Below are 26,814 nucleotides of genomic sequence, written 5' to 3'. Positions count from 1 at the left end.
CGTTTATTGCAGCTTTTAAAAGATTTATATCACGTTGGGGTTGTTTGTGGTTATACTACTCAAGCCATTTCCAATTTCTGTTGTTCCAAAAATATTCTTTATAATAAATAGTATCAATTTTTAAATTCAGAAAAACTAAAATCAGACATTGAAGCATTCACAACTACACAAGATAATATAACCTGGTCATTTAATTCTCCCTCTTCAAATCAAAAGTGTTGAATTTCATATGCAATGTGCAATTGGACAAATGATCCTTAATTTTGAGAAATTATATACAGTTTTAACACAAATTGAAGCCTGTCTCAGTTCCCATCCTATCTTCACTATTTCAAGAAATTATAGAGATCCAGAACCTCTACCTCCAAGACACTTTCTCACAGGATGTCCACACACTTCCTTGCTTGAACCCAATTACCAAAAAATTAAAATTAATCGCTTAGGGCATTTGCAGTTACTCCAAAAATTTATACAATCTATCTGTAGATGATGGTCTCTAAAAAATGGTATTTTCCATCCCTTAATCTTTGGGTAATCAAAAATTCTTCACTCATGCATTGGAAATATGGAATTGTCACCCAGGTTTACCTTTTTTTTTTTCTGTTTAGCCTCCGGTAACTACCGTTTGGATAATTCTTCAGAGGATGAATGAGGATGATATGTATGAATGTAAATGAAGTGTAGTCTTGTCCATTCTCAGTTCGACCATTCCTGAGATGTGTGGTTAATTGAAACCCAACCACCAAAGAACACCGGTATCCACGATCTAGTATTCAAGTCCGTGAAAAAATAACTGGATTTTCTAGGACTTGAACGCTGTAACTCTCGACTTCCAAATCAGCTGATTTGGGAAGACGCGTTAACCACTAGACCAACCCGGTGGGTGCCCTGGTTTACCTGGGCTCTGACAACCTATTTAAGGGCTGTGTTGATTTACATACAGTTAATGATCCATTTAGAAGACCTGTGCATTAATTATGCCAAATTAAATTAAATAAATTATGCCAAATGATTCATTTAAATAAAATTTTTATTGATTTAATTATTTTCACACTATTGTTCTTGTAATTTCATTTGATTTATATTCTTATAGTAAGAATGTTTACATGCTCATAAATATTGTATTAATATTTGTAACCTAATTTACATGTTTGTATTAATTTAATTATGATTTAACATTTATATTATATATTATATGATTGTATATATGTATTAGGTGCAGTAAGAGACACCAGTAGTAATTTATTGATCTTGAGAATTAGGATTCTCTAGATTTATTTATTATTTTAGATTAATGTGAATGTAATTTCAAACTATTATAGATTGAAATATTCAATTGTATTATTTATTTAAGCAGTATGCTGATTATTATTATTCAAAATACTATTATGACCTTTTTAATTAATTTATTATACATTTATATGAACACTATTATTAATATTATATCATAAATGAATATAAATACCATTTCAACTGAACATAAATATTACAAATTTAATTATATTATTGTTCATTTATTCACAATTAAACTTGTTTGTTATTCTGTTGAGAAATGCAACATTATGCATTTATCATGTATGTAACTTATTGTAATTGCAAAAATCATATGATTTTTGACAGGCAGTTATGTTAAGACTCAGGTTTCATTTGCTCCATTTTTATTAAAAGGACGAACTTTAAATTTTACCAATGAAGGAGTTTAAAATTTTAAAGTAAAAATTTTCACTTTTTTCTTACACTTTTTAAATTCTCACTTTTTTTGTTACTCTATTAATTGAATGGTCTAATGGCCTACTTTTAGTCAGTCTTTTTCCATCCTTCAAATACTCAACATTTTTGTTACAATTGTATAATTAATTGATATAATAATTTATATATATATATATATATATATAGCTCAAGAATTACAAGCTCAGTGTATAATAAAAATAATTTATAGTATAAATGAAATGAAGGTTTATTTACTTGATTGAATCAGGGAAAAATATTTAGAATAACTAAACCTAACAGATGTATTGAATGAAGACGGCATATTATTCGACAGCTACCTTCCATTCCTTTTCTATTTTTAATTCCTCAGGTTTTTTCTTATCTTGTACAGGTCCTCCACATATTTCTTCCTTCTTTCTCCTGTCTTATTCTTATTCTGTCTTCTTCTTCCTCTGTTGTTTTTACTACAGCATTTTTTTTTCATCCAGATCCTACTGTTCTCATTTTCATTCTTGTTTTCTTTAAATTGCTGTTAGTGAGCTCTGTTCCTAGGGGATTCCCATGTATACTCCTCCTTTTATGGTTTGAACCAAGTGTTTGTTATAAATAATTCTTTCTCTTGGCAAAATTCTTCTAATCTGTTCCCCCTTCCATTCCTTACCTGTAAGCTAGATTTCCTACCACAATTCCTTTTTTACTCTGATCACAATATTCCAGTCCTCCGCCAGTACCTTACAGGAGTCCTTTTCGGATTTTATCACATCTTCAGAACTCTTCAATATCTTCTTATAGTTTTATATAGACATGAATACTAATAGAATAACTAAATTTTATTTTAACATCCCAATTATCAACAGTATTAATATATTATTTATAAAACATACTTTCTCCATCCTTCTTTCTTTTTCCTGTTTAGCCTCCGGTAACTACCGTTTAGATAATTCTTCAGAGGATGAATGAGGATGATATGTATGAGTGTAAATGAAGTGTAGTCTTGTACATTCTCAGTTCGACCATTTGTGAGATGTGTGGTTAATTGAAACCCAACCACCAAAGAATACCGGTATCCACGATCTAGTATTCAAATCCATGTAAAAATATCTGGCTTTACTAGGACTTGAACGCTGTAACTCTCGACTTCCAAATCAGCTGATTTGGGAAGACGCGTTAACCACTAGACCAACTCGGTGGGTTATACTTTCTCCATCCGTTTTGCTATTTCATTCCTCATAAGTAGTGCCATTCCATTTTTCCTTTCTTTCTTCCAGAATTGAACATGGTAACTTCTCCACGCTTCATTTTACCCCATCCTTCCAATCTTATTCACTCAGTACTAATATATTCATTTTATTCATCTTTTTCCTCGTGAGATTCTCTACCTTCTCATTCAGTAACAAAGCATTGATATTCTAAGTTCTTATATGCAGTCAGTCCTTGTTTCATTTGTTGCTTCATTTTGTTTCATTGTTTCATTTGTTGCTTCTCATTCAGATCTCTGAAAGAGATCTGAATGAGAAGCTACCTTAACTCTTGAACATTTAACAGAAGATTCCAGCATCATAGCATAATGCAAGCAATTCCCAGTAGGATCTTTAATACAGTGGTTTGCCGTTGGCTATTGTATTCTAATACCATTGACTTTTGAAGTTCCTCCACCTTTGTGAGCAGTTTCCTATTCCCAGAGCAATAGATTGCCTTGCATACTCCACTGCTAATCTGCCCCCTGAGGAATCCATTAGCACGTGCAATGGAGGTAACTTGGTCCTTTCATTCATTAGCTCCATGTACATGCTAGTAATTGATAAATATTTGCATTCATTTTCCCCTTTCTACCATGTGGAGGTGAATATCAGGATTTTCCCTTTACTAAATTCCTTAAAGGTATATCCTAGGTTCTGTACTACTTAGGATATGACTGTACTGTATGGATAAGTCAGAATGTTATTCAAATTTTATTACCTTGTTCATGTGATGAGATTTTTATCTTACTTTAGTTTTTTTTTATCTTTAAAGTTCCTTTAAGTAACAAAAGGGAAATGCATGTTTTTTTTTATTTTCACAAAATTCAAATAACGTAGAAATTCAATATTAAAAAAAAAATTAAAAAAGATTAAATTAAAAATTTCAAAAATTTTGTGAAAATCAAAAAACATATTTGTTTATTTTCTTTTTTTAATATAGATTTTCCTCAATTAACACTTCATCCATCATCATTTATTTTTCCTTTAAGTTATTAGCTTCAATTAATTTTTCATTTCTTATCATACAAGATTTACTATACTTTTCTTCTTCTAGGGAAAGTCTTCTTTTTACCATTTAAGTTGCTATGATAACTTTTCATTTGAACTTAATCAGTTTATCTTGTTTTCTACATTCTTCTGTAATCCTGTGTTGTAGAACCCTCAATTAGTTTCCTTTCTGGCACTTAAACTGCTACTTTGCTGCATAAATTTCCACCACCTTACTTACAAATGTTTTGAAGAATTTTTTATGATGTCTAAATCTTTTTGGGACTTGTAATTATATTGTTTACCTGTATAATAGAGTTGAAAGGATTTTAATAAATTAATTTTATCTAAATCAAGGTGAAATTGAATTTTTAATATTTTAATAATCTTTTCTGTCAGAAGTTTAATGTTGCAATTTAGATCTCAAACAGTATATTATTCACTTTTGGCAAATTCCTATAAATTAAAAAAATGTTTAGCTTTAATTTAGGACTATGCTGAGAAAAATTAGAAAAAGATAAAGAGATCAACATATTACTGAAAAGAAAAGGTACAGCTTGTTTGTTCAGTGGTGGTGGTGGATAGAAATTGGATGCACCATAGTATCGCAGCAATAGGTTGTGGTGGGAGTAAACTACTTCTCAGTTCAGATCAGAATTTTGAGTGTAAAACATTTCACGTACTTTTAAGAATAATTAATAATTGGAATTAATACTTACATAATCAAGCATTGTTCACAGCTGCTATTTCTTAAAAATTTTATTAGTATTGTTACTCTTGTTAAAGAAAAGTTATTTTTTTACTTAATTTTATTTAAATAAGTATTTCTTAGTTAACTTATTTAAATTGTTCATAAATTTAATTTATTGTAGTGTAAACATAAACCCATGATGTCACCAAAAACTGGTAAAACTGGAAGAAAGAGGATTATCAAAAGTCACTCTCAAGCAGTTATTCTCAATATTTATAATCTTATGGAGAAAGAAGCTGAAAAAGGATAAGCAAAAAATTTAATACAAAATCAGACTCATGTAAGTGATCAGTGTGTTCGTTAGATCCCTTCAGTACATTTTAAAGTAAGAACAACATGGAATTAGTGGAAGTGAATTCAGTACTCTTTGTAAACAATGGTCAAGGATGAAGTTAAAAACTGACCTGGATGATTTTAACAAAGGTTTATATGGAGGATGGTGAATGAATTTAACATATGGCTTGGAGAATGCCTCTCTCTGAGTAAGCTTTTGCCATTAGTAAAAGAGCAAATAATGTTTGAAGGAGGCACTTGGGCTCTTAGTGCAATCATGAAAAATTTAGGCTTCCAGTGGAAAAAAGCTGAAAAATTTTGATCGTGAATGATGATATAAGAGATACATAAGATATCCTATAAATAAGATATCCCGTGTTATGAAGTGCAACCTGTGCTCCATAACACAGTTCAGAGTAGAAAATCATTCAGTTTTATATGTAGATGAAACCTATATACATTCTTCCCATATGAAGGGTTAAGCATTTACTGGTGGTTCTTCAGAAGGGCTGAAAGCTTCCATTTCTAAAGGAAGTTGAGCAATAACAGTTAACGAACGGTCTTATCAAAAATGCTTTCCTAACATTTAAGTCTGTTCAAAAAATGGGCAATTACCATGACAATTTGAATTTTAGTAGTTTTCAAAAATAGGTTGTCTCAATTGCTACTGAATCTATCACCGAGATCTGTAATAGTCATGGGCAATGTATTGTACCACAACGTTGAAATAAATCCAGCCCCTAATTTGAATTCAGAAAACAAGACATGATTAACTGGCTCATTAAAAACATACTATTTTCACATGAAATATTCAAACCTGAATTCAATACACTAGATAAACTGCAATTTAAAACATACAAAATAAATTCTTGCTGAAAAAGAACTTTTTGTCAGATTACTACCTTATCTCAACTTAAATGCTATTGAGAATATCTGGGTATGTGTTAAAAATTGCAATGCCCAAAACAATGTAACATTCAATTTTGAAGACACAATAAAACTGGCAAAAAAAATTTTGAGAAATAAATAATAAAATCTGAAAGGCAGTTTGCAAAACTGTGAGACAAATTATTTAAAACTTAGAAATCGATGTTAGATAAATTTCTGAATGTTTTATTGTAAAATTACATTAAACTGATAGTTCCATGGACAACAGTGATGACAAAGAGGGGAGGACACACTGAGTGGAATTGAAGAAATAGTGTAACTTGGAAAGAAATTAAAATTGTTGTCTGTTAGATAATGTGTTAATTTAGTGATCTAGTAAAAATTGTTTATGATAGCAGTTTAGAAATTGTGTAATATTATAATGTTATTAATTTTGGAATTATAGTAAGTTGTTGGTTTTTAATAAGTTAACTTTTTACATTACTATTAGCTTCATGATCATGATATTTTGTAATGATTTTTTTTTTATTATTTTGCTGACAAATTAGATTCTATTCTATTCTTTGCACATCGAAAGAGTTAAAATTTATGAGATGATTTATAGCATACATTTTGATATGTTTGATTTGTGTATAGTGTTGTTAATTGTGTACATTGGACGTGTGGTAATGATTCTTAGAAGTAAAAATAATCAACAAATAATGTCACCATCCACAATTATATAGCTAAATGTAGAACTAAAACTATGCACATTTAGGACAAGATCAAAGTCAAACTTTGTGTTACTGAAGTAGATTTATGATTTATGGTTCTTTTTCTTTCTTTTTCCTGTTTAGCCTCTGGTAATTACTTTTCAGATACTTAAGAGGATGAATGAGGATGATATGTATGAGTGTAAATAAGTGTAGTCTTGTACAGTTTGACCATTCCTGAGATGTGTGGTTAATTGAAACCCAACCACCACAGAACACCAGTATTCACAATCTAGTATTCAAATTCGTGTAAAAAATAACTGACTTCACTAGAACTTGAACGCTGGAACTCTCGACTTCCAAATCAGCTGATTTGGGAAGACGTGTTCACCACTAGACTAACCCGGTGGGTTTATGATTTATGGTGAAGTTTATAATTTGTTAGTGACATAAGGAACTTTGATAAAGGTAAAATTATGGAACCGAGTGTCCTTAAGTATGATTGTTGATAAAAGTTTGCTCTTTATATTCCTGTCTGCAGACTGAAACTATCTCTGTTAAGTGGACTGAGACAAATAAGAATTCACTCAGCTTATATGCCACCACTTGCTAAACAAACCGTATTTTGTGTTAGTATATAGAAAACAAGATTAGTTGTGATTGTGTTTAGTTGTGATTAGTTTGTTATGAATTTGTAAAGTCATTCGGTATTGTTTGTTTGTATTTCAGATTAATAATAAAGAAAACACTATACAGAGGTTAATGAAAGAATACCAGTTGGGTGAGCAGGTAAAGTTGGTTTCAATTTTTTTATATGAAATTACTTGTAAGTAATGATTAAATTATTAATTTTTTTTTTAAATAGGTATTTTTTGTATGTTTGAGTTTATTAATTTTTTTATAAACGCGTTCTGTAGCATTTTACAAACAAATATCAATTAAAAATTTAGTTACTTGATATGTTTTGGTTCATTTTAATTTTCTGTTCAGCTAGCTGTTCAGCTTTCTTGTTCTGATAACTCAGATAGTTCATTAATTTGTTTGTTAATTCTGTCCAGTTAATTGATGAATCTTGTAGATATTTTAAACTTGGGAACTGTAGATGATTGAATTAACTTTTTTTTTGTACGTAGTTGTACTGCCGTAACCTCCATAATTCCTTTTGTGATTATTTTCCTTTATGTTTTCATCTATGATGAGGAATGTACAAATTAATGTAGATTGCCCATTAGTTCTGTATACTGTTGATGCATCATATGGTATTTGATTACAAATGATGTCAGAGATTGGTGGTGCTATAGCTGATTTAGGTATTGTCTTACTGTGGTAATCTATATTATCCATCATATTAATTGTGTCCTAGTGTTGACATTTATCCTAACTTACACCCAATAGTTTTCTGTAATGGTACTTTATGGGATATTCCAGACAATGTGGAATCCTGGAGAAACAGTTTCTTACGAAGATCAGAATATTGGAGGAGTAGTTTACAAATGAATTGTGCAATAATTGTAACTATTTCAAATTATTTTATTATATTTAATTTACTAGCTATACTTTTGTATCTTTTTGGTAAAATTTATCTCTCTTATACAAAATGGTATGAGAGATGTTGAACCAACTGATTTTATCTACCCTTTGTTTCTGTGGATAAAATAATTTCATGAGATGATTTGTACTTTTGTGAAGTTATTATGTAGTTTTTTAAGCAGTTGGTGGAAGTTGCATTTAGAAATTTGTAGATGTATGTGTTGTGGTAGGGTAAATTTTAAGAAAAATATTTAATAACATTTTAAGTTATTATTTTTATTGTGAATCTCTTGAAATCCACATCTAATTTTTATACTCATATTTTTTGATTGGTTTATATTAATGATAGAAATTGCCTGTTGTGCTGATAAGTGATGTAACAATTTGTAAAACTCTGATAAAATAAATAAATATCATATTTCAGATGGAAACTTCAGATTTGTGTTTTTACATTTAAGTGTGCACAAGTAGCTAAAAAAGAAACTATTGACTATGAACAAATCTTAAATTAACAACAATCAACGTTTGGCTGTTTTCATGTAGCAGTTTTTACATGTCTATGACATGTAAAAGTTATAAATAACTAGGTTGTTTCTATTATCAGAATGATTGGTTGTTGATATTCATTCATCTTGTATGGTGAATTGTTATTTTTTTTTTTATAGGCAGCGATGATAGAAGATTGGGAAGTTAATGCCCTTTTTTATATAACAGGTACAGGTTATTACAAAAATTTCTGTTTAACTTATTGTTATTTCTTTTATTTCAAATTTGAAAAATATTCTAAGCTTTAGTTTATATCAAAAACTTTTAGATATTAATGTTCTTTTTCTTTTTTATATTTGTGTACATATTCTTTTAATGGCACTATTTTTTGCACTTTTTATATTATTGTCATGTGTAATGTTTGTTGGTTATACTGTATTCCCAGTCTGTGCATTTTATTTAATAAGCTTTGTCCTGATGCACCTCTACACTGTACACAGAGATGCACGTATGCCATACTGAAACTTGCTAAGATACAAGAGTTGTCTGAAAAGTTTTGAACCTAACATAGAAAGATGTATTTTTTTCTATCAAGTATAGCTTCATTTTTCAACAAAGTCTCCTTTCAAGTCAATACACTTTTTTCAGTAATGCTCTAACCTCTTTAACCCTTCCAAATAGTAGCTGGCATCTTTCTCTGCAAATTAGTTATTTACAGATCCAATAACCTCTTTGTCCGATGAAAATTTCTTTTCTCCAAGCAAAACTTTAAAGTTAGGAAACAAGAAAAGTCACTTGGGCCAGTTCTGGTGAATACGGTGAGTAGTCAACCAATTCAAAGTGCAATTTTGTGAATTTTAGCCATGCCGACTGTCGAAGTGTGAGCAGGCACATTGTCCTGATGGAAAAGCACTTTCTTCTTCTTCAAATGAGGTTGTTTTTTTGTAGCAATTTCTGCCTTCAGCTTGTCAAGTAATGATGAATAATTCTGCCCTGTTATTGTTTTAGCTTTCTGAAGATAATAGATAAAAAAATTTCATTATTATCCCAAAAAAACAGTCGCCATCACCTTCCTGACCGATGGAACCATCTTTGCCTTTTTCTGAGACGTTCACCCTTTGCAGTCCACTGTTTTGATTGTTGTTTCGTCTCAGGAGTATAGTGGTGGATCCACATTTCATCTACAGTTAAGAATCAATGCAAAAAATCTGACTCGTTTTGCTTAAATTGCTCTAGCAGTGCCTTGGAAATGTTCATTTGAATGCATTTTTGTCTAAAGTGTGCAAATGCAGCACCCATCATGGGGATAGCTTACGCATATCCAATTCTTCAGTTAATGTATGACAAACTCGTTCTTTTGATATGCCCATAACCTTTGCTATACCTTAATTCATTGGTTGTCCAGTACCATTTGGTGAAATTTTTTGATGATATTGGTGGTGATTGCAGTTTTTGGCCATCCCAAACACTCATCATCAACCAAGTTGGTATGACCATGTTTAAATTCACCTGCCCACCTTTTCACGGTGGCAAATGATGAGACAGAGTCCCCATAAGAGACACCGAAATGATGATGCTGATCTTTCAGCAAATGATGAGACAGCGTCCAACTTTGTTTTAATATGCGTAGCTGTATTGCCTTTCAAATGCAAGTATTTAATCATGGCACTATATTCCATTTTCACAATGACTTGTTCAAACGATTATCAAACAACAACTGAGCATCCAAAGTGGGTGAAATTTTAGTGAGTACCATTCAACGCATGTGCAAATACATTCCCTAACTTTTGTTAATGAGTGCTGCCATCTTCATGTTGAGGTCCAAAACTTTTCAGACAACCCTCGTATTTGCATGTTGTACTTTTACATGCAAAAAAGAGTCATCTTCTATGTTTTTTCAATATTTATTTGACATTTTATTTTTAATCCCTACTACCCCAGTTGCAATAAGGCTAACCTGTATGCTAAACTCTATCCCAGCATAGGAAAAGACTGACTAAAAAATATTGTTAAAAATACTAAGTGCAAACTATTTGTAGAGTGTTGTAGTATCTCTTTATTTTAGTAAATTCTAGATTGAATTATTTATCTTTATCTTTATCTTTATCTTTCAGTGCAAATATATTTTTATAAAATATCCTATGTACACAAGTAGACTGAAAAATAGAAGGAAGAGTACTTAGTATTAACAGTTCTTTAAGGGTATTTCCAATCATCAGCTGATGATGATCTATCACACATGAAATATTTTTAATTTTTCCCATGTGAAATCTGTTTAAGACTTTCTTTTATTACGACAGATAAGGGAGTTTCAAAACATGTTTTATTTGTTAATAAGCAGTTCTTTCACATTCTTCTAAGATATTTCATTTTCACTGCTTTTTTGGTTTTTTTTCTAACTTTTTAATTGAATTTATTTTTTAAATTAACTTTTTAAGCGATGGATTTATAGACCCATTTTAATCTCAGGAGATTAGTTTAAAACTAAACTACTACGTAGTTTTATCTCTTTTGTGATTTTTATTCTATCTTGTTTTCCTTAAATTAATTAAATTTTTGATTTTTTGACATAATGATTTTTATTATTCTGTTTTTAATATATTAATTATAAATTGAATTGGCATTTGTGCAATAAAGAGATTATTGTATTAATATATATAATAATTGTGAACATTTTTGTCAAGAACATATTTAAATCATTTTCAGGATAATATTCCATGTTATGAAAATTCTACCCGATGTGACATGAAGAAGGCTACTGCAGAAATTATTGAGAAAACATTGAATGAATTTTTAACTTTTAAGAGAATTCTAGTTGAAAAGGAAACACAGGTAACATAGTTAAGGTTTTGTGGGTGAAAATGTGGATTGAATGGATAGATAACTGATTTACCTTTTGTTCAATACAGACTTAGAATGCAATAAACCCAGTGTTTGTTATTATGTAAGTTAAAGCACTAAAATATATGTATATTATTGTTTTGTAAGGTTCAGTATGTATTAATGTTTGAATTTTATTGTTTTCTCCAGTCTGTTGGTTGGTGCTGTGCACAGCAGAACATCTGCTTTGACAAACCAGCTTTATAAAATTAACTCATTAAGATAAATAAATTAGGATTAAATTAATGTCCCTAGTGACAATATTATTTTCTTTACTATTGTCCTTTCAAGGATACAATTAATGTAATTAGCTACTGGTGAAATTGGCTTATTTTTTTTCTCTACAGATAATACAGAATCAAGTTACTTGTCTCGATAAAAAATGATTATTTTTTTTTACATTAGCCAAGACCTAAGAATTGTGACCTGCTTTAAGTAAATTGCAGTTCATAGCACATGTTTTCATCAGATTGTTTTAATTATATTATATGGAGAAAAGTGATCTTTACCTTAAGATTGTTGCTCTGTGTATTAACTGCAACCACATTCCTATCTAACTGATCATAATTCTCCATGCCTTTGTACATCATGGTACTTCTAGTACTACATTGAAGTTTGTAATATGATAACCTAAAAATTAATATTTGTAAATTTAGCAGGAACTGAATTTCTGTATAATTTTCAAAGGATTTCTCTAGAAATTTTTAGGATCAGGAAAGGATTCTAAACAAAAAGAAAAATTTAATTAAAAAAAGGTATATTTTTATTTAAAAGGTATATTAAATACCTTAAATTTTCTCCTTTAAAGATTATTTATCTTTCAATATGTATTTGTGTTATGAACAGTTTGGATATGAAAAAAAAGTGGCATACACAGTAGGTCTGAAAATTTCCCGACTAAATTTCTGTAGTCAATACAACAGCTCACTATCTCTCGGACAACCAAGGAACTATGTAGTAAGGTATCTGACAAGTGTGTATACAAAATTTCATCACATTTCGTCGCTCCAATCTCGAGTTATACTTGGCCACGTACATTGTGTTCATGTGATTGTGCAAGCTTGCCACATGGGACAGATAAGTGCAATAAAATTTTGTGTTCAACTTCAAAAATCTTTTGTTGAAACTTATTCTATGATACAGCAAGCATTTGGTGATGAAGCCGCATCTCGTACTACAACATACACGTGGTGGAAGCAGTTTAAAGACTGTAGAGAGTCATTGGATGATGACAAACAAAGTGGGAGGCCTTCAACAGCTGTTCATGATGAAAACATTGTGAAAGTGCTTGCACTCCTGCTCGTACAACTGTGAATGGTCAAGCTGTGGATTCTAAATTCTATTTGGAAGTAATGAAATGCCTGATGCGTCGTATTTGTCGAATCCAGCCCAAGTACCAGGATCTGGGCAATTGGACTCTCTTGCTTGACTATGCCCTATCACACATGATAACAGTTTTAACGCGTTATTATGCCGCAAACAAATCACCATTTTATCCCATCTGCTCTATTCACCCGGCTTGGCTGCTACAGAATATTTTCTTTTGCTGAAACTCAAGTTGAAGATGAAAGGTTGCTTTTTTGACAACATTCCGGCCATCCAAAGGGCTTGCACAGAGCAATTGAAGCTGATCCCACAAAGTGATTTCTCCAGAGCGTTTGACAGGCCCTACCAGCGCTGCAATGAATGTATAACTAGAGAAGGATTCTATATAGACGGCTGATGTGAAAAAAATTGTTTATCTTTAAATCTATTTTTTATTTAGTTTGGTAACTTTTCAGACATACTGTGTTTTAAAAGTTAAACTTTGGATGGTTATAAGAATGTTCTTATTTCTGAGAGTGAGGCACTAGACATGTTTACTGTATACAGTAAACATTGTGTCATATTTTAATTTGAATAGTGTCTGTCCTAATCAAGTAGTAGCGATAAAATTTGGGAGAAAATTGTCTACTCATAGATCATAGAGTGCAAAATTTTAATTAAGGAGATTGATCCTATGTATGACTATGAATTTTGTAGAAAAATATATTATTGTTTATAATGTCTCTTGTAAACTATGGGCATCCTTAAACAGTGGGTGTATTTTCAGGTTTCAGTGTTGTATGCGGTTTTTTGGTTTCATTGGGTAATTTTTTCTAAAAATCTTTTACAATTAATTTTTTTCTGCCGTATAAATGTATGGAATGAACTTTATTTAGATACAAGTTAATTTCATTGTATTGTATGGTGTATTAAAGTATATAAGGGGCAAGTAAAGGCAATCCTTTAATAACTTAGTTTTCTGTGTAATAATTATTATATGTTGTAAAACTTAATACATTACAGAATTGCCAGTGTGGAATGAGCTTAATTTGAGTTCTTGAAGAATTTATAAGCGTTGAGCTGATCTCCATATAAAAAAAAACAAAGCTGTGTGTTACTGAGCCATTTTTATATCATTTATTGTTTGAGAAATTTATAATCTATTTATTTGATGCATGGTGATTTATAATGAGTCCTATTATTTAAATGTATTTAATATAAATTATTATATATTTTTATGGGTATAACCATTTTCAAATGGGACTGCAAAAATCTGCTGTAGTTTGATTGGGGTTGGTGGATTTTATTTTTTGCTTCTGAATTACTTTTTGTGTTGTCTGAAGCTGATGCTGCTGTTCTTATTTCAGTTTGACCAGTTGGGAAGTGATTTGGCCTCCTTGCATCGCACCTTTTGCACTTTTGTTAAAGAGTTCCCTTCTTCAAAACTTAGTAAGGTAATTATTGTATATAAATAGAAATAAACCAAATATTATTAAATCTGTATTTTTTCCAATTTTTAATGATGTGGTTTTCAAAGATATTGTGAAATAATTTTTATATTTATACCATGTTTTACTTCAATTTTATTTTTTAGTTACCTACTATGCTTTAAATCCTGTAATTTTCTTATGTATATGTAAGTGTAAATTTAAGACTATGTAATGTGTAAAATATAGCAGGATGATTTAAAAGTAAAGTTAATTTTCTTAAAATTTTGTTACATGTATTTCTTTAACTATCCCTGACATTTCTTGCTTCATTTTCATGTGCTTAGTTTGATGCTAAAATTGTGCTAGAGTTTTCTAAAAATATCTTCAGACTACCCATCTTCTTAATTTTTACTAATAAATAAAAGAATTTTTCTATATTTAATGCATTAGATATATAGTGGATTAGATTTATATTTAGCCCATTTTTACTCATGTGCCAATAAATAACTTTTATGAGATTGTTACTTTTCATTCCATTTTAAATGATTTATCTTTCACTACCATTTTGTTAATTTAAAGCATTTATCACTAGTACCCACCTTATTTAAATTTATGTCAAATGTTTTTCTGATTAGAAAAGTAGGATTTGGAAGCTGTTCTTCTGTGCACTTGAAGTTTATGAGTGGCACAAAGGTTCAAATTAGGTCATGTTGGTGTTGATTGTTATTAATAGTGGATGCCTGTATACTATGACAAATGGAAAAAATGATTGGGCGTGTTGGAAATGATAGAAGGAATTCTGCTGAGAAATAATAACAGATATTTAAATATTGACGGAAAGTTGTCACAGTGTCCTCATAATTATCTGAAAATGGATTGTATTTGTCAACACATTATTCAAAAAAGGTTACCATTAAATTCCTGCTGATGTGCCATGCAAAAGTACCACCTCGCATGTCAGAGTAGAATTCTCTAGAATCTCTACTGTATTCATCTAATTTTGGCCAACTGATTTTTACACATTTCCTTGCTTAAACTGACTGGTTTGTTAACTTTCAATCATTTTCTAGGATGCCTATTTATGTCAGCTGTTGAATTATTTTATGAACATGTGGGAGGAATATTTCCTAACACAATGAATTTAGTACTCGTATTTCCATGTACGTTAATATAAGGAAATAGATTTAATTTGATTGGATGCAAACTATATCAGTTTTTTCAGAGAAACTTTTAAATTGTGATTGTGCTCTATTTAAAAATACTTGTCAAAAAAAATTGATTTAAGATTTTAAAAAATTTTTTACAAGAGTGGTAAACATCTTTTGTTAACATTTTTCACTAAATTGCTTAAGTGTAAATAATGCTATCAGATTTTTTGAATATCTCATTATTGTTCTTGAAAGATTAGAGTAATTTTATACAAATTTTAAAATTGTAATTGTGGATAGGAGTGCATGCAAATGATTTAATATGGTATTTAATGTGAACAGTTGCATAGTAGTCATATACACAAACCAGTTAATTATCATTCTCAGTATGCTCTGCAATGAACAGCTTAATAAATCGTACATCATAATTATACATAACATACATACATCATAATTTTATTGTTTTTAATAATATCTTTTTTTGTTCTATGTCATATGGTTATGTTTTATAATAAAATACAGTTTATTATTTTTAAATTTTTGTAATAAATGTTTTACTTTTGTTTTTTTTTTTTAGGCAAACAACTTGTTGACCCAGTTAGAGAACGATTTGGTGTATATAGTAAAAAAAACCAAGGAATATGTAAGTTGTTTGCTGTTGAATCTGATTTTTTTTTAGATAATCATTATATTATGTTTTATTCAGCCTTTTTTTTTTTTTTTTTTTTTTTTTTTGTATTTCAGGGATAGGCTGAATAACTGTGATATCCAGATTTTAAAAAAATCATCATTTAACTTTTGAATCGAATTGATGTCTGAATGAATCATTTAGTTACACAGTAATGATTATTTCCAATATTATATGCATTAATTCAGAATAGATATATTAATAAAATTTCACTCCATTTCTAATTGTCATCGTGTTATAGATTTTATCTTCTCCCACTTATTTTTCCCTTCTGTCTGCTAGGTAGAAATAACTTACCATCTTCTCTTCTTTATTTTATTTAACTCTTGCACCCTTGAGATGTCCCATCTAGACCTTTTTTATATAGTTCAAATTTTTATCACACTTACATGACCTTTTCTTGTTCATCCTTTAATGCGCCCATACCATCATTGCCTCATTGTTTTGACATTTCTTTACATTTTTCCTTTAAATTCTCTTTTCTTAAGTTTTTGCACTCTTCCTCTCACCTTCTTCTGATTGTGTAGGTGGAAAATATGGCTACAATCATATAGATATATCACTTGCTCTATGATGGCTCATTACTGATATCCAGAATCATAAGCAGTTTGTGATAACTTACATTCCTGTGCCATTGATAAAATGTTATCACTGTTTGGCACTTTTTGTGCTATCAAGGTTATACAGAAATATGTGTAGTTAAATGGTTTTCTGATTTTTTAAAATAATTTATCTAACTTTATGAATACATGCAGTCATTTTCAGCAATGTTATTGGTTTGTATAAGATTTTTTTTTATAAAATAATCTTATACAGAGTCAACATTGAAGTTGCGTAGCAATATTTTTTTTTAGGATTTTATAGAAAGCCATAAGAATATTTCTCATGTACCTTCCTGCAGAATTCCTTTAAAATTTCAAATTAGGCATAGACTAATAGTATCCATCATTATACCCAAACTTTGATTATTTGATTCTGATGAATGTGCCATGTGTACGCCATGTTTATGTATAGAATAAGTTGGTGGTAATGTAAAAAAGACCTTGTTTAAAGAAATATGATATCAAATGGAAGATTTGTGTGTAATACAATGCATATGTATTTGCTTGATTTCTGGATATTACACCAAAAATATTTTACCTATTTTATTTTTGTCCTACCTCTATTTTTTCTTATCTATCTTACAAATCTGAATTTTTTTATTACTCTTCTTACCAGCATCAGTATGTTTCAGGAATCTGAAATTTACAGCAGGAATTGTTATTAAGAAAAGGTAAAGGATAAATTATTCTTTGTTGAGCTGAGATGTCTATTAATTTGCTCAAATCATATTCTTGAATGTGTTTACAGAATAATTAATAAATGTTCATTGTAATTTCACTTTATGGTTAAAAAAAGATGAAAGAAGTTTGGAAGGACATTAGAATGGTATATTAACAAAATTCTTCACTATGCAATCTTTCTCCCACTATAACTTGGTAAATGACCAAGATATAAATGTAAATCATGATATTGATGAGATCATTTTTTATAGAAAATTTCAGCTTTTATCTGTGGAAGTTTCTTTTTTTCATGCATAAAAATGCATTTCTGCATTCAGTTTATCTGTTTCTGATTCATACCCATTATGTATTATTTATGCAGTTCTATTAAATTTAACATCAGGTAATATTGTATGAGTACTCAATATTATATTATTAATTTCAGGTTTTGATGTGCAAAGAAAATGAATTTTTGGTCATGAGAGCTAAAACCAGAATAGGTTCACTTCTGGCTGAATTTGGTGCTTGTATTCAAAAAGGTTCTTCTGATCAAGCCAAAAAAGTGCAGCAAGTAAGAAGCATTTTAAATTGTATTAACTGGAAAGTAGATCTATTACTACAACCAAAATAAAAATGCTGTATCTATTTATTTTTCATATAAATTCATGCATATGCGTATGAAATTTAAATGTAGATCAATCACACTATTATTAATATTTATTTAACTAAAAAAAAAAAAAAGAAAAAAAAAACAGTAAAAGTAAAGTAAAAAAAGTTTTATTGATTTTGTTATGTCTCGTAAATGTATATTTATCTGTGAGAAATTTTTAAGCACTCAGTACACATCTTTAAAAATTTTTTAGTCTTTTTAAATCATTGTTTATAATATGGTAATATTCTGTATCTATATTACTTTTCCTTTTATATTTTTTTAATTTTTATTAAACAGCAACTCTAATTGTTTATAAATTTCTTAAAGCTTATTTATTATTTAGTGTTAGCCATGCATGCATTTTTGTTTTTGTCCTCCTAAAAGGGGACACTTCTTGTGTGAAATATTTTCTGATGAAATTTCCCAAAATCAAAATTATTCAACTTTTTCTATATAATCTCTTATAATGTTTACTTGTGAGTACATCAAGGCAGAATCGGGATAGATGTGTGGATATTTATTAGTGTCAGTATTCAATCATACATTATTTTTGTGTAACTGTAGAATTAATTTTAATAATCTGTATACATGACTTGACAATCTATATATATGAATATATATGTTAATAACCATAGCTTAAGAATAGCTATCCTGTTTTTCATGAAATTGATACCAACAATTCTTCTGAATTGCATAAGTTATACTGGTAGATTTATGCTGATCTGAAACAGATTTCCATACCAAAACATGGAAATTTTTTAAAATTCATCATTAAAAATAAAAAAAGTGTGAATAAGGGACAGCAAAAGGGTTATTTCTTGTATCTGTATGACTGGATTGTTTATAATTGAAATAATACAAGGGTAAATATCAAATATAAACAGGATTTTATTTTTTTTAAATTTATTTATTGAAAAATAAAAAGCAAATATAATTTATTTTTCTACATAGTTTCCTGCTTTAGAAATACATTTTTCCAAGCGTGAAGGAAGGTTTTTTATTTCAGCATCGTAAAATGAAGCTGGTTGGGTCAGGAGCCAATTGCACACAAATCCCTCCACTCCCTCATCATCAAATCATTGCCTCCTAGAGCTTCTTTAAACGGCCTAAACAAATGAATGTCGCAGGGCGGTGGGTCCAGGCTGTAGGGAGAATGATGAAGTTGAGTCCGGTGCATTTTTTCTTGTTTTGAGACCGTTAGAACTACAGTATGAAGTCTGGCATTGTCTTGGAGGAGGATGGCTTCTCAAATTGCTTGGTTTCGTCTTTTGCGGCAATATGTAGCTCTCACCTCATTCAACAGCTCGCAGTAGTAAGCAGCATTGATTGTGTGTTGCTCATGCAAATAATCAATGAGCAAAGTGCCTCAACACTAAAAAAAATGGTTGAAAGAATCTTGCCAGCTGACAGCTGAGTCTTGGCTTTCACTGGGGCTGCCTGCCCTTTCCTCCACGACCATACTGGTTTGCTTTGATTGGGGAGTGTAGTGGTGGACCCATGTTTCATTGCAGGTGACGATCCAACTCAAAAAATGCATCACCTTCTTTCGCAAACCTTGCTATAAGACTCTAACAGACCTTCAAATATCTCAACTTCTGGTCTGTGGTAAGACTATAACAGACCTTCAAATATCTCAACTTCTGGTCTGTGGTCAAAAGGTGAGGGACCCATCTGGCACACACTTTATGGAACTGTAGGTCGTTAGTGATGATCACCTGACAGCTTTCATAACTTATTCCGACCTGTTCTGCAATTTCAGATACTCTCATCCATCGATCTTCAACAATGTCTGAAACCGCGCGAATGTTTTCATCATAATGCTGGTCTGCGGACGACGATTGTGTTCCTGATTTTCCACGTATTCTCATCCTTTCTTGAACTCTTTATGTCAGGCAACACACGAGTCTTTGGCAATGTTTGGTCCCCGAACTGTGCAGTCAATCTCCAGAAAATTTCTGTCGCAAGCAAGAAATTTTATAATTATGCATTACGCAGTGGAGGGGTGCACCTATTGCTCTGATATCGTGAGCATTACTGATGAATTGGTTGGGAGTGTGGAAGACTGGGCTCCCTCCACTCCTAATGACCCCACTCAAATATACTAGAAGTGCGGGCCCAGTCCTACCAACCGTAGAAGCTCAGGAACAAAAATCCCATTTATATTTGATTTACCCTCGTAAAATCATAAAATTAAGGCAACATGTCTGTCTTATTTCAATATTCTGTACTTGGTGGTTTATATGAACAGAATTTAATACATATAATTTCTTTTTTTAACCATTATATATACAGATTACTGTAATTTTTTTAATGTTTTCATGATTGCATATTTACTAAATGATCAAGTTTATTTTTTAACTCATTTTCATTGCAACCTTGTCACAGAATCCCCATTAATAAATATATTTTTTCATCCTTTTTCAAGCACTTTTATTAGACAATCCAGTCATACAGATACAAGAAATAACCCTTTTGCTGTCAAGAAATAGAAGAATCAACTTTAATTAAATTACAGTACTTCTCTTCTATAGTAAAAGTACCCTTTAAATACACATTCAGATATTTATTCCTTAAATTACTAAATGTTGGATAATTAAATAAAAAAGTGAAATAAATTATCAGAGGATTACACAGGTTGCAGTCAACATAGCCAGAATGTATTCTATTGCAGTTTATTGAAGCCTGGATCGATGCATACAAAAGGACATCCCAACCCCCGTAGGGAAAGACACCCGCCGTATGACGATTCTGGTTGCCACACCACACACCCTGTTACTTGCTTTAATGGAGGTCATCTTTTGACCCTCTAACTAATTCCACCTTACAGTAATTAGCCAGGCCTCGCTCGGTTGAGATGCCACCAATGTAACTGTCTCGGTAGACATTTACATCAGTGATTTTTTTATTTTTATTCAGCCTTTGTTGTAGGCTTCTTTCAGACATTTAGACTGTCCTACTTCATTGCCCTCTGAACTAGCTAACAGAGTTCGTGGAAGCACATACCCCTGCCTAGTTCTGAATTTAGATAACTACTAGTGAGTAAATGTCTCATAATATTCAAGACAATTTCAGTAATTATAAAACATACCACAAGAAAATGTTGTTCGCAACAACGGAATTTATAGTTCTCTTAGTGAAAATTAACTTGATAGTTTAAACGCTTAGTTTAATTATAAATACAGACTTTGATCTGGTCTACCAGGGAGAAGAGGACAGACCTCTTACTCCCACTCAGCTCTATTGCAGAGTCCCATGTGACATTACTTTATCACATACTCTACATCGTCAAGATGGTGCTACACTAATGGCTGCATGGGAAACCATGTCCTCGGGAGTGCAGTCACCATCCTGCTGACAGCGATACTTTACTCATTCATTAAACGCCCTCGTCAAAATGGCGCTACACCTGTCGGTTACGTCGATTTCCATACCCTTGGTAGTGCAGTCGTTGTCCTGCCTATAGCAATTTTGCAACTAATTACCATAACATATTTTAAGTAACTGTGTCTCAATACCAACATGCCTATCTCTGACCAATCAACTGTCCTGGCAGTTCCTAGCCACCTGGGGTACTACTCTACCTATACCCCCTCAACTGTTCTGCTCAGTGCAAGGAAACCAAGGAAGCCAGCCACTATAGTCCATTCTTTGCGGGTGAACTAGAAGATCCACAGATCAAGAAAGGAGTTTACTCTCTCAAAACAACTATGGTATGTTCAGCCTCGTACCAGGGACAAACATAAAGGACATGGTCCACAGTATCATTGACCCTACAGTCTGGGCAGAAGCCTGAAATACAAAAGGACAGATGAAATCAGTACAATGTGTAAATGAAATATGTATGGAGGCTTTTGATTTAAATCTTCTCAATAAACCCATCATCTTAGCAGCTGCCAGTTTCAATTCTTCTTACTTCTTTAAACTTTAATAAAAGGCCCAGATGAAAAAAGTGCAATTACTAAAAGAATTTTAAGTAGTACATATCTTCGTTTTCTTGATTTTTATTCAGTGGATCAACATTTCTTAATCTTTCAATTCTTCTAAAGGGAATTGTCTTTGTTTTTGGTGTAATAATTTACAGTCCTTTACTTCAAGCCTTTGTCACTGCAGTAACATAAAAACCTCATCACCTCATTTGTAGCCCTGCTTTTCAAAAGTGGATAGGTTAAAGATGATGTAGAAAGAGGGCTCAACTGCTATATGAGAATTAATTCATAGATATAGGGAATCTTAACCTCTACAAATCTGGACCTACCATCACCTAGCCTCCATCAGAAGAGAGAGAAACTTAAGCAGGAATATCCCTTTAGATAGGTAGCTAAAACAAATTGTGTTTGTTGAGTAGTTAAGTATTCAAAACACGTGCATTCTTACAGACTGTCTTATAGAGTACACAGAGAAGTTTAAAATGATGTGTTATATTTCTTGGCCACCTTTGATATTTTAACCTAATTACATCAGTTAGTGGTGTTACCTGAGTTTTAGGAGCGTGGTGGAGCTAGCCTAATGAATTATCAGTTCTAAAAATAAAACTTGTTTACTCTGTTATTTCTGTAGAAGTTAACAATCTTTTACTTCTATTATGTTTCTTACACAATAATGAACGGTTTTGTAGATGTAATTAAATTACATTAAACTTAATAATGACTTATGACAATTATATCTGTTAGACAAAACAGTTTTATTATTGGAACATAACAACTACATTGTACAACTTAGAACTGAATTCTCATCTTTGGGTTAAAATGCTTAAAATTATTTTTTTGAAAAGGTAAGGTGTGTTGTGTTTTAATTCCTTGTAAATATATAGAGAAAAGAGCTGATAGATAAAAAAAAATTAGTCATTAAAACAACCAAATTGCTCTGTTTTATGCAAAATTGGCAATATTTGATGTGGGTGAGGTATTCTCAGGAAATGGGAGTAGACCATTCTGTAGTCCATAAAGTACATAAGTTTCAATGGAGGTGAAGTATTCAAAGGATGAGCAATGTAGGCCATCATTTTTTTTGAAAGCCTTCTTCAAAAATGATTATTCCATTTTGTAACCCAACTTGGCTTTTACTCACATTCTGACATTAGTTTCTGTGGAGCTGCTCCCTTCTATCGTTCAAATTTTACACACATACCTAAAAAGCTTCCATCAATATGCTTCTTCATAGAAGATATCTTCTGGTTGGAATCATTCAGGCATTCTGAACAAAATATTGAAGTAATTTGAGAAACTGTCTTTACAGAATCCATGAAATCCACTGAGGAAACAAGTATCTCATCATGGTATCTCAAAAATTACCATTCTTAGATTGTTCTACATTTGTTCTACAGGATCTACATGTTAATCATTGTGCAATATGGCTATTAAACATAGTTCTCAGAATCATAACACTGAAGGAGTTTTGTGAATAGTTTTTAAGGAACCAGAAAATTTAATGGAATTTATGTTCAGGACAGCTATCATAAACAAACATTACCTTTATTACTGGGCTGATGAGAATCCTAAATTAATTCACAAAATCCACAATTGGGTGATGATTGATGTATTTTATTTAATGGGTTAGACTGCAGTTATGATTGTAGCATAGCACTTTAAAAATGCTGTATACTTTTCTAAAACTATAGTTCTATATGTTGTACATTTTATTCTAACTGATCATCATAACACTATGGTTCCTGTAGGATAAAGTAAATGCTCTTATGTGCAGACAGCAATGGTTATTTTAAGGAACGTGTTTCTAGGTCTTGTCATCTTCCAATTTGGGGATTTTTCATGGTCTGGCCATTCTCTAGTTAAACTGGAAATGACTATTTTCTGTAGGACTACCTAAAGAGTGACATTTCTGTTACACGTAGTACAAGTTTTTGTTAAAACAAAAACAAGTAGTACAAGAAATACTATGAATTGAGACTAGAGGACAAGGGATGACATAGCATTTGTGTCTGAAATTATTTTGAAGGAAATCATAAAGACTTTAGAATAGAATGAAGTGATATATTATTTGGAATGGTGACGGACATGTATTTCTAAGACAAGATCTTTAAAATGTATACTTCAAGTTTGTGCTTTCTTTGTGTAATAAATATATTCATGAGTTCTGTGAAATAAAGATTAATTTAATTTATAAAGATAGTAGGCATTTACTGCTATTAGAAAGTTAAACTGATTTTTGTAACATATTCGGTCATATTGTTTTAAAAATCTATTCAAATGGTAACCAATCTTAATTTTTTCTTGCTTAGTTGGGGCTTGTACAATGCTACCATTAACCTTATTGTGTGTGCATAATTTTTTGTAGACTTTGTAAAGACAATTTTTTGTGAGTTTTAGTATTATCCTCTTTAAAGTTTTTGTTAAATTATAATTTCATATATGATGACAAAATTTCTGAGTAGTCAAAATGATAAGTGTTATTACAACAACCTTTGCTGATCCTAGGCAAAGTTCAGGCGATTTAAGGATTCAGTAACAGCGATAAGATTATAAAAATAAAAGAATTTTGTCGTTTCAAAAATGTAAGAACTTAACTGAAAGAATCATTGTTTTAGTAAACTATAAATAAATGAAAATGTTGGTTATAAAAAAATTCCGGTTTTAATTACCTAATTTATTACCTAATAAATATTTTCAGCTAGTTTTTCTGTTGTTTTCATAATGCTGTTCACCATAAAAGTCTGATCTGTGGAAATAGCATCATCATTAATGTCCTCTTCCTTTTATTGCTCCTTGTACAGAATGTTTTACTAAGTATGTGATTCCCCAGGTTCACCTATACTATCCAGATATGTTACTTTGTAGTTTCTGGTTGTTTCCCAAAGCTGAAAATTCCACTAAAAGTGTTGCAGTTTAAAAGTTAATGGGACATTGTGAAAAACATAACACACTTGAGAGCTGTATTATTATAATACTTAGAAAAATTTTTAATAATGGAAAAAGCTCTTGGTCATTTTTGTTGAGTCTATCGCCTTAAGTTTGGGAAATTGGATACTTTTTGACCTCAGGAAGTGGATGTTTTTTACCCCTAACAAGAAAACCTTTTTCTGAATAGAAAACTCCTTATACGTGCTAAGTTCTGTCTATTAAACATGTTGAGCAGCCTTTGACCTGTGTTTTTTTTTTTAACTGAAAATTAAATAAAAATTATTATACTTTGTGTAAAGGAATTTAAAGGCTTAGCTTTACATAATAGACTTCAATTAGGCTTCCTTATCCAGTTATCAAACAAGAATTTCTGTACAATTCACAGACACGCCAAAGAGGTGGGTAGTGTGAAAGACAATTCATCCAATGTTGGGTCTATAGCGTAAGATACAGACAGCATTGACAGTCTTGGCTAGATATTAGCTTTGAAATCCTTGTCCACAACTTCTCAGGAGTTCAGGGAATTTTTACCCAAGATGGGATCAGTACATTTTTGATTAACAATCTTATGTTAAATTACTTATATATATGCTGTAGTAGTGTTTACTACTTTCCTTTCCAAAACTAAATTGTCAGAGAATAAGTCCATGCTTTTACCCTTGTTTATTACTGTAATTGTTGTCAGTATTATGAAAATATCCATTTGATATATAAATTAATAAAAAACTTCAATGTATTGTATATTGCAGTGCCCATTAATATAATTTAAGTATTAAACCAATTTGTTTTTGTTTCTACATTTTTATTTTTGTCAGTGCATGTGAAATTTCACATCAGGTTTGTAAAGCATCCAGCGATTGTAATATAGTTAAATTATTTATAAATAGAAAATCAAATTTTTACTTTTTTTTTTTTTGTTCAGAGTTACTTAAATTGATATCTTTAAATTTAATTTAAAAAAGAAATGAAGCAAAAGATTATCTATTTTGATTTCTTTGTTTGCCAATTTATTTATACATTTCAAAATAATAAAAAAATTGATTATAATGGAACTTTTTGAATGCATTTCTAGTAATCCTGATTGAAATTTTAGCCATGTATTAATTTAAAAATATTCACTTCTGTTCTTGGTTCACTTGATGAAAAATAGTTTTTTTTCTTTGCTTTTACCAAAACTCAAATTCATTATAAAACAAATTCAAAATCTATAAAATGTGGACAGCTTTTTTAGCTTTTGTTAGAAATATCTTTTGGAGTTATTAGACTCCAAAAAGTATGAATTAAATGTTGTTTGATTAATTGTCTTTGAAAGATTTTAAAATTTGCTCATCTTAATAAAATAAATCTTTTTTTGTGATTTCACCACCATAATTTTTATAGGAGCCACTCTTAATTAATTAAGTTTCATAGGAAACATTTTTTAATTGGTAGTTCACTGTCTTCGTAAGAATTCTATTATTAAAATTTTAAAGGATAAAATTAGTGCAAATAAAATTTTAAACAAGTTGTAGTTAACTTCTCCAGAATTTTTGTAAAAGAAGAGATTCCTTTCCTGAGGAATATATAAGCACTGGAAAAAACAGGTACTGATATGTTGGATTAGATATATGAATAGCCAGATAGAAAATCTAAACTATTTATTGTTGGCAAGAAGACTTTTTTTTCAATTCATATTCTCCTTTTAACTGATAATACAAATTCAGTATGCATAGTGTTTTTATTCTATCACAAAATGAATTAAAAAATTTATGAATTCACAAAATGTTTACATTCCAGTTTCAGTTTTTTTTTTGTGAGATATCTAGTACTTCTTTTGCAGGTTTTTATTAATAAATTTATTATTTCATGGTAAAAAAGCAAGATGTAAATAAGGAATAATTTTGCTTTCAAACTCAAAGGATTCAGTTTGCTTTTGAATAAGGCTGTACATGGCTGGAATTCATGAGTTATTTTAGGATTGTAAGAGTAGGAAACTCCAGTCTCATTAGTAACTAGCACATAAGAAGTGCTCTGTTATGTTAATATATTTTTACTCTG

At 30.6% G+C, this 26,814-nt stretch overlaps 1 protein-coding gene across 1 annotated transcript in view; it reads left to right on the top strand.

Annotated features, from left to right (window-relative positions):
* The window catches only part of LOC142318788 (uncharacterized), a 324,097-nt gene that overhangs the window by 109,808 nt on the left and 187,475 nt on the right, over window positions 1–26,814 (top strand). The window contains exons 16-20 of the mRNA XM_075355258.1: window positions 7,272–7,331; window positions 11,265–11,390; window positions 14,111–14,197; window positions 15,899–15,964; window positions 17,717–17,842. Coding sequence (XP_075211373.1) covers window positions 7,272–7,331; window positions 11,265–11,390; window positions 14,111–14,197; window positions 15,899–15,964; window positions 17,717–17,842 — 465 coding nt within the window. The remainder of the gene's footprint in view (window positions 1–7,271; window positions 7,332–11,264; window positions 11,391–14,110; window positions 14,198–15,898; window positions 15,965–17,716; window positions 17,843–26,814) is intronic.

Source organism: Lycorma delicatula, chromosome 2, assembly GCF_047948215.1.
Source record: "Lycorma delicatula isolate Av1 chromosome 2, ASM4794821v1, whole genome shotgun sequence".
NCBI lineage: Eukaryota > Metazoa > Arthropoda > Insecta > Hemiptera > Fulgoridae > Lycorma > Lycorma delicatula.
This window is presented reverse-complemented; position numbering and strand designations above follow the sequence as displayed.